Source organism: Erythrolamprus reginae, chromosome Z (assembly GCF_031021105.1).
Source record: "Erythrolamprus reginae isolate rEryReg1 chromosome Z, rEryReg1.hap1, whole genome shotgun sequence".
Classification (NCBI taxonomy): domain Eukaryota; kingdom Metazoa; phylum Chordata; class Lepidosauria; order Squamata; family Dipsadidae; genus Erythrolamprus; species Erythrolamprus reginae.
This window is the reverse complement of record NC_091963.1, coordinates 68,224,994-68,238,152: the sequence shown is the minus strand read 5'-3', so window position 1 is coordinate 68,238,152 and position 13,159 is coordinate 68,224,994. Positions and strand designations below refer to the sequence as shown.

At 40.1% G+C, this 13,159-nt stretch overlaps 1 protein-coding gene across 2 annotated transcripts in view; it reads right to left on the bottom strand.

Moving 5' to 3' along the window:
• The window catches only part of HERPUD2 (HERPUD family member 2), a 95,977-nt gene extending 92,090 nt beyond the window's left edge, over nucleotides 1-3,887 (bottom strand). The window contains exon 1 of one of the 2 annotated variants that reach the window (XM_070726311.1): nucleotides 2,969-3,887. In XM_070726311.1, coding sequence (XP_070582412.1) covers nucleotides 2,969-3,115 — 147 coding nt within the window. In that variant the 5' untranslated portion in view covers nucleotides 3,116-3,887. The remainder of the gene's footprint in view (nucleotides 1-2,968) is intronic. The other variant, XM_070726312.1, reaches the window with a different exon arrangement.
• Between the last annotated feature and the right edge of the window lie 9,272 nt (nucleotides 3,888-13,159).

The window sequence follows — 13,159 nt, the reverse complement described above, 5'->3', positions numbered from 1 at the left end:
GCTCCAGGGCTGAGGCTTCCACTTGCAGGAGCCCCCCCCCGCCCGATCCTTCCTTCTCTGGAGCCCCCTCGCGCCCATGGCTTCTTGTCGATGTCTCTGCCTGCCCGATCCGGAGTGCTAATAGCAACAGAGAGAGAGAGAGTGAGAAAGAACAAGAGAGAGAAAGCATGACAGAGAGAGAAAGAACAAGAGAGAGAAAGAAAATAAGAGAGAACAAGAGAGAGAGAGACTAAGAGAGAGAGAAAGAAAAGAGAGAGAGAGAGAAAATAAGAGAATGAGAGAGAGCAACAGAGAGAGAGAAAGAAAAGAGAGAGAGAGAAAATAAGAGAATGAGAGAGAGCAACAGAGAGAGAGAAAGAACAAGAAAAAGCACGAGAGAAGAAAAGCAAGAGAGAAAAAGAGAGATAGCAAGAGATACTGAAAGAAAGCAAGAAAGAGAGAGAGAGAGAGAAAAAGAAAGCAAGAGAGACAGATAGGAAGAGGAAAGGAGAGAGAGAGAGAAATGAGAACAAAAAGGGGAGGAGAAATGAGAAAATGATTGAGGCAGAGAATGAGAGGAGAAACAAAAGAGAGAGAGAGGTGATTCTTGAAGCATATGGTAAAAAGCACCCAAATAATAAGAAAAAAACCCCAGCCCTCACCTGTTTTTGAAAAGAATAAAAGAGAATAAAACCCCAGCCCTCACCTGGTTTTGGAAATGGTTTGAGTACACACAGACATATAAGGGGCGGGGGGAGAGACAGAAATGAGACAGTAGTATAAATTTGAGGAGGGATGATTGATGATTGACTGTATTTATAAGGGGATGTTACATGGGATTGTATGTTCTATGTATAAATACATGTAGAAATACTGTAAATCTGAAGGTCAGCAGTTAAAATCTCATCCCCAGCTCCAGGTTGACTCAGCCTTCCATCCTTCCGAGGTGGGTAAAATGAGGACCCAGATTGTGGGGGCAATATACTGGCTCTGTTAAAAAATGCTATTGCTAACATGTTGTAAGCCGCCCTGAGTCTAAGGAGAAGGGGGCATAAAAATTGAATAAATAAATAAATAAATAATATTTACTGTCTTTTTGTGTCATGTTGGTTTGTGGTGTGCCCCAGGATTTTGTAAATGTAAAAAGTGTGCCGCGGCTCAAAAAAGGTTGAAAATCACTGTATTAGAGTACTGAACTTCCAACCTTTTGGACAGTGGACTTTGCCAGAAAATGCAAAAGAACAAAAACATGTTTACATCCTGCATCAGAGATGAAGAAATCCTATTTTCTAGGCCAAGAAACATTCATAAAGGAAAAACAACAACTTGATGGATTAATCTAGAGAGTTCCGAGGAACTATGATGTAATTGGATGCAAGACAAACCCATATATGGACAAATAGTAGACAGGAAGAAGGGGGTGTAAACAAGACATAAAAATGCTATATAAGATGATTCTTGTAATTAGGTACTTTACCTTCTGAAGTTCATGGGTATTCTTCCCGTGACTTCTCTAGGTCCCTGTATGATACTGTATGATCATGTCGGAAACTTTGTTTATGTTATGTTTATGTTATGTTTGATATATGTTTCTATGTTTTATATCATATTGTTAATAAAGACTTTTAGCTTTTATTCTCTTGGTCTGGGGAATTTTTCTGACAGGCAGCGTATACATTTTACTAATTAACTAACTTTAAGACTAGTGGACTTCAAATACCAGTGTAACTTAAAAAGAATACTTTTTACAAACATTTATACTTTTTATAACCATGTACACTTCAAACTTGACAGCCTTAAGACGTGTGGACTTCAACTCCTGGAATTCCTCCTCCAGTCATGCTAGCTTAAAAATAGAAATTGAAATCGACAATATTAAACTTCCCATTTTTCACAAAAATGGGGGCATTTTTGTCATCTCCCAGCTCCTAGGAGCTCCCTGTAGACTTCTCAGACCTTTTGCCCACCCAATTTTTCCAAAAAAAAAAGGGGGGGGGGGACTGCTCAGGTATTTTTTAAAAAAATATGGGGCTGATTTTGCCTTTTAATTAACCCATCTAGCATGACTGGAAAAGGAATTCTGGGAGTTGAAGTTCACTAGTCTTAAAATGTCAAGTTTGAAGACCCCTAGGTTAGGGATTAGAGGTGCAAGGGTATTCAAACTTGGCAAGTTTAAGACTTGTGGACTTTAATTCCCATTCCTGAGCTAGCATAACTGGAGGAGGAATTCTGGGAGTTGAAGTCCAGGAGTCTTAAGGCTGTCAAGTTTGAAGTTTGTAAAAAGTGTAAATGGTTTGTAAAAAGAATTCTGCTACACTGGTATTTTATTAAATAATATATTACTATACCATTCTGTATCTGTAGAATAGAATAGAATTTCATTGGCCAAGTGTGATTGGACACACAAGGAATTTGTCTTGGTACACATGCTTACAGTATACATTAAAAAAAAGATAAATTCGTCATCTAGTAATTAAGACAAAGAGAACTAACCAACATCTTGGCTGCCGATTTGGGCTGAAGGAAGAGAAAATAAGCAACAAGTGAGCCCACTGTTGAACACTGAATGAAGAATACAATCTAACTGGAGCACTCTGGAGCACAAGCGTGAGATTTTGATTTGGGAAATGGGGGGGGGGGGAGAGGCCTAGTTGTTATCACTATGCGAAGGTCTCACAACGTTGCTTAGTTGAGCAGGTAGAGCAGATAACTTAAAAATGGCATTGAGGTCCCATGGGGTACCAATAGGAATGCTATATTTTATTTCTGACTATTGTATAATATAAAACCCTGAAATATAACAAAGAAAGCTTGCTCAAATACAGAGGCGGTGTGAAAAACTCCATTTTAACTAAAGCAAGCCCAAAAGAAAATAAAGCGTCCTGCCTCCACGCAGCAGCTTTTCTCAGTCAACATCTCCTGAACCCCACCAGCTGCTCTGTTCCGCCCGGGGACTCAGGAGGAGCTAAAAGAAAGGCTAGGGGCTCACCGGCTTACTGGGGTACACCTTGGAGAGGTGGTATTTCAGTCTCCCGACGGTCCAATCCAGGAAACAATTGATGGTCTGATCCGTGTACCTCTGGTTGGGCGCTTTGACGATGAGCGTGACGGGGGGCCCAGCTACGGGGGTCTCCATCGGGTCGGCGGTTGTCTAGGCGCCCGACTGGCAATTAGGCTTAGGAGCGGCAAGAAAGAGAGAAGCGCTTTCCAGAAACGGGACTGACGGCGCGGCCCCCAGCGCCCATTTCTGTCCGCTGGAAGCTGCTGTTTCCTTTTTACTCAGCACGGCTGAGACCCCAAAAGGCAGAAGGTAGCGTCACACAATGGGCACGCGCAACAAGGCCAGAGCCTGGGCCCGGTCTTGACGTAGCCCGTCGCTACCCAGCAAACAGCCGCTCATCCAACACCCCTCCCAGCCCACTGTGAGTCTAAAATGGAGTCCGGAAATCAACCGCCCCGCCTGTTCAGAGTTCAGCACGGCAGCAGGGGAAGCGGTAATTGTTGCTGCTCCATTGCGTGGGCACCATGAGGCACTATGGCAGACAGGCAAAACAGCGAGAGGCTGTGGTTCCTGCTTGTGCGATTCGACTACCTGAGGGACAAGGAAAACCTTCGGGAAATTAAGCTTTCCGATATTGTATTTTTTTTCCAAGTACAATTTTTCTTTCATTTTTCTCCACTTCAAAATCATACATGACATCAAATAAACTTTCTAAACAAATCAATAATCGTGTATTATCTCTTAAATACATTAAAATAATAACCTAATTTACATTCAAATTCTAATTTATAATATTTAGTCTATCTCATACTTTCCTCTCCACACTCCCTTCTTTCTATCTCAAGTGGCTACTCCACCTCTAATACCTATTTTCTTACTCCTCTACCTTCTCCTCTTCTTTCCTCTCAACCTCCTTCCCTCCCACCCCTTCTAAACTCTCTCCTTTCTCCAATGCGCTGCTTAGGAGAGTCCAGCAGGGGTCATACTTCAGTCTTATTGGTAGGGACTGAGTTTAAATTTACATATTAATGAGGTAATGCCCCCTAGCTGCCTCTAAGGATCCAATTTTTAAAACTCAGTTGTAGAGTAGGGATTTAAATACAATATCTGTTCGACTGTTTACCTTAAAATTCTGGCCCATCTTCGACTTTCTTACAGGGCTAGATACATCAACAGGTAAGTTATTGAAAGATTAATGACCTGGTTAGCCAGTCCGCTGACAAGAACCACCATGGAAATTATGTGAGAGGTCCCTTTCTTCAGTGGATACCACCCAAACACTCACAATATTTGTAAGCCCAAGCCTTTACCTCAGAGAGCAAGGCTTGACAGAGGCTATTGCCATCACCTCGGCAGGCCTTTGATCTCCGTGGGCATTGCCTGCCAATCACTTGCTTCTCAGCAGTCAGGAGCACTGTTCCCCGTAAGCTGCGCGCGTGAGGATGCGCGCGCCCCAAAATAACCCCTGCGCGCCCTTTTCCACGGGCGCGCACTCCCCATCCCCCTGCCAGCCTGCGGGGGGGCGGGGAGGCGCCGGCAGTAGAAGGCGCTGCCCCCGCCCGCCCGATCCGCCCCCTCTCCACCTCTTCCGCCGAAAGAAAAGGGCGGAGGCTGCCTGCTTGAGCCTCCCGTAGCTCCACCCCGCTTCACCCTGCCTGTCATCCTCCGTTGTGCTTTCGGGGGGGAGCGGCGGGAAAGCCCTGTGCCGGCCAGGAAAGACGGCTTTTCGTGAAAGCAGCGCACCTTTTAAACACGCTGCTTTCCTGCACCTCTTTCCTGAGGGGGGGTGGCCTCCCTCCCCCCTGCCCAGGAAAGAGTTGCAAGAAAGCAGCGCATTTGAAAAGCTCTAGCCGGCACAGGGCTTTCCTGCCACTCCTCCCCCCCCCCGAGAACAAAATGGAGGTCCAGGATGACAGGCGAAGCGGGGTGGAGCGACGGGAGGCTCAAGCTGGTGGTGGCAGACCTCCATTGTGTTTTCGGCTGGGAGGGTGCAGGAGGACCTTCCTGGCTTTCCCGGGCAGCTGGCTTGAGCCTTGTGCCGGTCAGCAAAGCCAGCTGCCCGCCAGAGACATGGAGAAAAAGAAGGGAAAGAGAGGGAGGGAAAGAGGAGAGGAAAGAAGGAGGGAGGGAGGGAAGGAAGGGAGAGAAAAGTGAACGAGAGGGAGAGAGAAAGGGAGGAAGAGAGGAGGGAAGGAAGAGATAAATATAAAGGGAGAGAGGAAGAAAGAGAGGGAGAGGGAGGGGAAGAGGAGAAGGAAGGAAAAGAGAGAGACAAAGAGAAAAAAGTGGAAGGAAGAGAGAAGGAAAGAAAGGAAGGGAGAGAGAGAGAGAAAGAGAGAGAAGATAGGAAGGAAGAGAGAGTGAGAGAGCAAGAAAGAAAGAGTGAGAGGAGAGAGGAAGGAAGAGAGAGAGAGGAAGAAAGCAAGAGAGAGAGAGGAGTGGAAGGAAGAGAGAGGGAGAGAGAAATGATAGAAAAAAGGGGGAAGAGAAATGAGAAAATGATTGAGGCAGAGAATGACAGGAAAGAGAGAGAAACAGAGAGAGAAGTGACTCTTGATTTAAAGCATATGGTAAAAGCACTCAAATAATAACAGAGAAAAAAACCCCAGCCCTCACCTGTTTTTATTAATAGTTATGTTTTTGGATTTGCTGGTTGTTTTAGTTTTAATAGTAATAGAGTTTGGTTTTGTTTTATTATTAATTTCTTTTAATAAAAAAGAAGGGATTTATTTTTTTTATTTTTTTATTTTTTTATTTTTTTATTTATTTATTTATTTATTTATTTATTTATTTATTTATACTTTTATGCCGCCCGGTCGCAAGGGAACTGCCGCTCAGACACTATACTTTTCCGCCCACCCCGAAAAAAAATTAGAGGGAACATTGGTCAGGAGGGTCCATCTCTCCACTGCTTACTAGTCAGGAAGGTTTCATAAAGCAGTGAGCAAGCACATTGAAAAACCAGCGCTTTCAAACAGGGTGATTCCTCGCTGGGATTACAGATTGTTCACCATTTTCCCACCCTGCTTCTGATGGGCGGCTTCTGTTTGGCGGTTGCCTTTTTGGATGCCGGCTTCTGATTGGTGATTGGCTCTTTGGAATCAACATTACCTGTATCTATGCAAAATTCAGAGAGGAGAGCAATCCCATGCATGCCCACAGCTCCCTTTCACTCAGAAGAGCCTATCAGCTGAAGCAATTGGCAGGGTTTTCCAGTTTCTGTCAGAGAGAAAGCTTTTAAATCCCCGGCTGAGGGAAATGCTGGTGCCTTTAACTCCACTGCTTTCCTTGGTGCTCTGCTGATTCGCTGAGCCTTTTTAACAGCTGAAATAGGCATTGTAATTGGTGAGTCTACCTGTCATAGCACAATGGCTGAGAATAAAGACCAATCCACCCAGATCACAGGAAGTACCTGTGTTTCTATCTAAATGGTACACACTTGCAATACAGAACAATGCCCTTTGGCCATTCTTCCGTTCCCAGGACATTCACCAAAATTCTGGATGTGGTGATGGCGGATCTGTGACTACACTCCATAAGTCTTCAAGCATACCTGGACGACATTATTATTCTCTCCAGATCCCCCAGGCGAGCAGAGATCGACCTTTGCTATACAATTCAAACATTACAATCTCAGGGGTTTTCGGTAAACTTCCCAAAGAGTCATTTACTGCCCACATCACTCCTCCATCGGGCACAGTGATTGGCTGTTAAAAAAAAGCCAGATATGTTGTTACACTTCCAATGCTTCATCGATTTGTTCTTGACAAATGGAGACATATGCCATCTGTAAAACATACATATTTTCTTTAAATGCTGTTGCCATTGTCATTTTATAATTCCTTTCCCATAGTTGCTGCCACAGATTCATATCAATTGTATGTCCTATATAATGATGATAATAATAATAATAATAATAATAATAATAATAATAATAATAATATATTAGATTTGTATGCCACCCCTCTCTAAGGACTCATATGCTATCAGACTGTATGCCTCATCCATTTTATAATCATCTCTTTAACTTGTTCAAATTCTAATTCAATAGTCAAGAAGTAGTTATAGAGTTTCTTTATCCTATTTTCATCTATCCCTGTTAGTATTTTATCTAGTTCTGTTTTTTCCAGATTAATTCCTTCTGCTTTACTATCCTTTTCAAATCTTGCTTGTAGCTGCATCCTCAAATACCAGTTCATTTTTATACCTTGATTTTCCAGTTTTGTTGTGGATTTTAGCTTATCTGTCTTTAATAAAATATCACTGTATTTCAGAATGTAATTCCAATCTGTTCTACTGGGTGTATCAATTGCCGATAACCAATAAATTTAGAATAATGTTTAGTACTATTTGCCAAACTAAGAATAATGAGTTCCTTATAATATGCCTCTGGAAGTAGCTATGTATCTTAGGTCCAGGTGGAGGTTGCAGCTTACCTCCGCTATCAGTGCAGTAGTGTGCGCAGCTTTGGGTGAGTGGTGGGAGCTCACATGTGTCCAGTACTCACGTACACGTATATTGGAGTGAGATTTGGCTTCTGAGCATGCTCAGAAGCCAAAAAAGCACCGAAATCTCACACACCCATGTGTCCTCTTGCAAGATTTTGCTTCCTGCATGCACAGAAGCCAAAACACACTCCGATGTGTGCACGTACCTGCCAGTCAACTGGAGCTGTGCGTACAGCTCCATTTTTGCTACCGGAATACCGTCCCTCTCATCCAGGTAGAAACCCAATACTGTTTATATCCACCATACCAAATAAATGTGTGCCATCCAATTTCAAAAGTCTTTTGTTTCTAAGCAGAATCCATTCCTTAATCCATGCCATTGCTGTTGCTTGGTAATATAGCTCCCTATTAGAGAGACCAAAGCCTCCTCTTATTCTTGCATGATGTAACATTTTCAAACCAATCCTTGGTCTTTTCCTTTGCCTAATAAATTTTGACATTATTTTGTTAATCACATTTTTTTTTTTAATCAAATTTTATTAGTATCATCGAGAATATGAAAAGTAACTATGGTAAGATGTTCATGTTAATTGGTGTAATTCTACCCATTAATAATAGTTGGAGATTTTTGCATTTTTCCAAGTCTTTCTCAATTTGTTTTTTAAGTTTCAAATAATTGTTTTCTTTAAGCGTTGAACACCTTGCTGATAGTAGGATCACTAAATATCTCACTTTTTTAATTATTTGTATATCTAGAACTTCTGTCCATTCCATTTTTTGTTTTTCGGTCATATTTTTATAGTCATTTTCATCTTTTCTTTATTTATTTTCAATCCAGCCACCTCGCCATAATTTTCAATTTGGTACAAGAGTTTTAATCCTGAAATTAGTGGATTTTCAAGTATAAATAATAAGTCATCTGCAAATGCTTATAGTTTATATTCTTCTTTTCTGATTTTGAATCCTTATAATCTCTCTGTCATTTTACCATCTTATTTAATATTTCTAATGTCAAAATAAACAACAATGGAGATCATGAGCCTCCTTGCCTTGTTGTTGTTGTTGTTGTTGTTGTTGTTATTGTTATTGTTGTTGTTATTGTTGTTATTATTATTGTTATTGTTATTGTTATTAATTAGATTTGTATGCCGCCCCTCTCCGGAGACTCGGAGCAGCTCACAACTTGTTACTTTAGCAATAACAACTTTGTCAGTCATTTTTCCATTTATTATTATTATTGCTGTTTGTTTAGTATAAATTGCATTTATTACAACTAAAAAACTTGCCCCGTCCATATACTGTAATTGTCTATTTATAAACTGTCAATTTAAATTATCAAATGTTATGCGCATCTAAGAACATTATAGCTATTTACTTCTCAAGATACTGTTTGTAGTGCTCTATGGTATTTAAAATTATACACATATCTGTCTTTTAGAAAGAAATCCATTTTGATCCATGTGAATAAATTCATTAAGAAATCTTTTGAGCCTATTTGCTATTATGGATACAAATATTTTATAATCCACATTCAATAATAAGATAGATCTATATTTTTAGACTTTTTGTATACCCATATCTTCTTTCGGTATCAAAGTAATAAGAGCCTTTGTCCATTTCTCCAGGATTTCAGCTTCTAAAATCAGTTTATGAAATAAATCCAGCATTATCAATCCAAATGCAGTGGTACCTCTACTTACGAACTTAATTTGTTCTGTGACCAGGTTCTTAAGAAGAAGTTGTAAGAAGAAGCAATTTTTCCCATAGGAATCGGTGTAAAAGCAAATAATGCGTGCGATTGGGGAAATCACAGGGAGGGTGGAGCCCCTGTTTCCTCCCAGGAGATTCAAGAGAGGCCCCATGGAGGCTTCTCCCTGCCTTTTCCTGTTTCTGTTGTGTTCCTATGTAAATATTCAGTATGTAAATAAGTTATGTTGGACTTCCGGGGGTGGTGCCAAACTGAAGCGATGTGCAAACTAGAAGCTCCTGGTCTACACTCGAGATTTTTCATCAAAAAACCGTATAATCGGGGGTGGCTCTCCACAGTGAGGAGAGCTAGAGCAAGGGGAAGTTTTCCAGCAGTGGGTGGGGTGCAATCCCCCACTGCGGGTGGCGAAACCCCCGTATTTCAGCAGAAAAACCCCCCGGGGTTTATCCCTGGCCCAAGGGCTTGGCACACCGATTTGACAACTGAGAAGCAAAAAAGGAGTGGCGGCATCAGCAGATTTCATTGTTAAACTACTATATCTACTTACCCGTAAGAATCTCAGAGGCTAAAAGGGTTGGGAGAAAAGAATTAGAGAGTCTCCCATTTCTTAAATAGCAGCGATCTAGGAGAGTGGAGCAGTCCAAAAGTGTAAGAAAGTGAAAGGAAGTTTTTGATGGTGGGCAGATGTGAATGGTAGTCGATGGATGACTGGTGAGAAGAAGGAATAGAACTGCATCGGCATAACACTTGAGATCGGCAGCCTGTGTGTCTGTGGTTGTGGGGAAAATGTGTGCTCATCTGCCTGTGTGAGAAACCGGAGATCGGAGATCACAGATCGGTTTGGAGATCGGTGACAGGAGATCGGCGACAGGAGATAGAGGTTGGAAAAGTTGGTGAGTGGAGGGAGAATGGAGACTGGAGAGTGATCGGCAGTGAATGTGCCTGACGTGCCTGTGTTTGCTGTGTTCGATGTGAGGGATCTGAAAACAGTAGTGAGATCGAGATCGGAGATTGGAAAGCTTGGAGGTTTGGGAAACTTTGAGAGAAATTTTGACAGAATTTGGGAAAGATCAGGCGAGGAGAGTGTGAGTGTGCATGCACGTGACAGAAGGACTGGAGACGCCGTTTTTCTTTTAAGAGAAAGAGACCATCGGAGACTGTAACTCTTGTTGTAATTTAGAGAACTTCCTTCTTGCGTCTGGATATTGAACTATCTGAACTATACTAAACTATCAAATGTTAAGAACCAGTTTAAGAGAAATCAACAAACTTTACAAATCATAAGTTTTAACTAATTAGAACTAACCGCTGTTGTTTCCCTATGTGATTTTTGTCCTCTCCCCCTTTTCGCTTTATTATTACTACTTTACTTTATTTCTTTTTTATTTTTATCTTTACTCGTCCCCTTCTCTGCCTCTTCTTTCTTTTCTTCTTTTTACCTCTCTGTATCTCTCTTTATTTCTTCATTTACTTTATCTAATTTATAGTTGGATTCCCCTCCATGAGATTTGACTTTAAAAAATTAATTGATTAAGAAAGTAATATAGTGAATGTAATTTTTCAAACCTTAAAATTATATAGTATATGCTATAGTATATATTAATTTAGATATATTAAGAAATATTTAACATAGTGAATTTATTTAATATATTTAATAGAAATTTATAGAATACTATAGAATAATTAAATTTATAATTAAGTTTATATTAATAAACACTTAATATTTAATATTTAATACTTAATATTTAACATCTAATATACTGTAACATTTTATTCCAATATTAATTAAATAGACATTATACTTATTATTCTTATATAGATATTAACTTAGCGAACTATTATTGAATTACTGATAAATTGGTATATATAGCATATATATTGACTTATTTAAGATAGATATACTCTTAAGAACTTTAAAAACTGTTATTTACTGCATTTATTGATTAATTAATGATTAGCGACTCACAAGATTTAGAAGTGTGATAAGATTGACTGACTGATTGTCCAAAGCAAGATTATTATCTGTTTCTTTTAAGTAGTAGGTATTGGTGGTTATACTATTTCTACACTAGCTGTAATATAAACATAGGAAAAATCTGGGAACATCTAGAGAGAATTCTGAATATGTCAACAAACTTTTCTAAATATCAGAAGAAAACTACACCTGGAACCCCCTCTATATCCAATACAAAAGCAAACATAGAAATGGCAACGGTAGAAAAATCATCTCTCCAATCAATACAAGCCTCATTAGATCTAATCCAGGAATTTATGGTGTGAAGACAGGAATCTGCTTCAACAACACAAGAAACAATAAAGAAAAAAACAGGAAGAAACAACAAGAATTTTGAAAAAATGGCAGGGAAAAATCAAAGGTTTAGAGACACAAATGGAGAATATACAAGAAATCATTATAAATCACAAAGAAAGAATAAAAAGAATGGAAACTAATATTGTACGAACAGAAGATAAAATAGGAGAAGCAGAGGGAAGGCTGAGAGCCGCCAACAAAGAACTGGAGGGCTTGATTGCAGTCTTAGAGATGGAGAAATCAGTACTTTTCCTACGATTCCAGAACATTCCTGAGAATACAGAAGAAGATTTATTTAATAAAATGGCAGATCTAATAACTGAAAATACATAAATGGAAGAAGAGGAGGTGAGAAATCATATTGACAACATATACAGAATTCAGACCAACTACGCAAAAAACCACAGACTACCAAGAGAAGTGCACGTATGGTTTACGAAGAAATCTATCAGAGATGAAATTTACAAAACAACAAGAAACAGGAAAGTAATGTACCAGGGGAAGGAAATAATTGTTCTCAAACAGATACCTAAACAAATAAGAGAGAAAAGAAGAGACTATCATTACTTAACGGCCAAACTTATGAGACGGGAAATACCATTTCGATGGTTAATCCCGGAATGACTTTTAATAACTTGGAAAGGAAAAAAATTAAAATAGATTCATTCAAAAAGGCCAATTACTTCATTGGACAATATCTAGAAAAAGAAGGAGATAGTAATGCGGACATAGACAATCAGATGCGGGAAGAAGAATCAAAGGAGAAAGAGACAAAAGGAGAAAAGAGAGGAGGGAGACACAAAAGGAGGAGAGAATTGTAACAAGAGCAGTGGCAAAGCGGCAGTAGAGAGAAGAAGGGAGGAGAGGGAAGGAGAAGAAGGGAGTAGAGAAATGGAAGAAAGAAAAAAAATGATGATGAAAACATTAAAATTACTTTCGGTAAACATTAACGGACTGAATTCACCCACAAAAGGAAAACAGACAATGACTAAATTATTGAAACAAAATGCAGATATATTATGCCTACAAGAAGTACATATAAGAAATCAAGACTCTAAATCAGTGTTTTTCAACCAGTGTGCCACGGCACGCTAGTGTGCCGCGAGACATGGTCAGGTGTGACGCAAAGCTCAGAGACAGAAAGAAAGAGAGAAAGCAAGCAAGAGAGAGAGAAAGAAAGAAAGAGAGAGAAAGAGTGAGCGAGCGAGAGAGAAAGAACAAGAGAGAGAGAAAGCAAGAGAGAGAAAGAGAACAAGAAAAAGAAAGAGAGAGAGAAAGAAAGAGAGAGAGAAAGAGAGAGAGGGAGGGAAGGAGAGAGAGAGAAAGACATAGAGGGAGGTAGGGAGGGAGGGAGAGAGAAAGAGAGCAAAAAAGAGAGGAAGGAAGGAAGAGAAAGAAAGGGATGGAGAGAGAGAGAGAAAGAAAGATGGAGAAAGAGGGAGGGAGAGAGAGAGAAAGAACAAGAGAGAGAGAAAGCAAGAGAGAGAAAGAGAACAAGAAAAAGAAAGAGAGAGAGAAAGAGAAAGAAAGAGAGAGAGCAAGAGAGAGAGAGGGAGGGAAGGAGAGAGAGAGAAAGACATAGAGGGAGGTAGGGAGGGAGAGAGAAAGAGAGCAAAAAAGAGAGGAAGGAAGGAAGGAAGAGAAAGAAAGGGATGTAGAGAGAGAGAAAGAAAGATGGAGAAAGAGGGAGGGAGAGAGAAATAGAGTGAAAG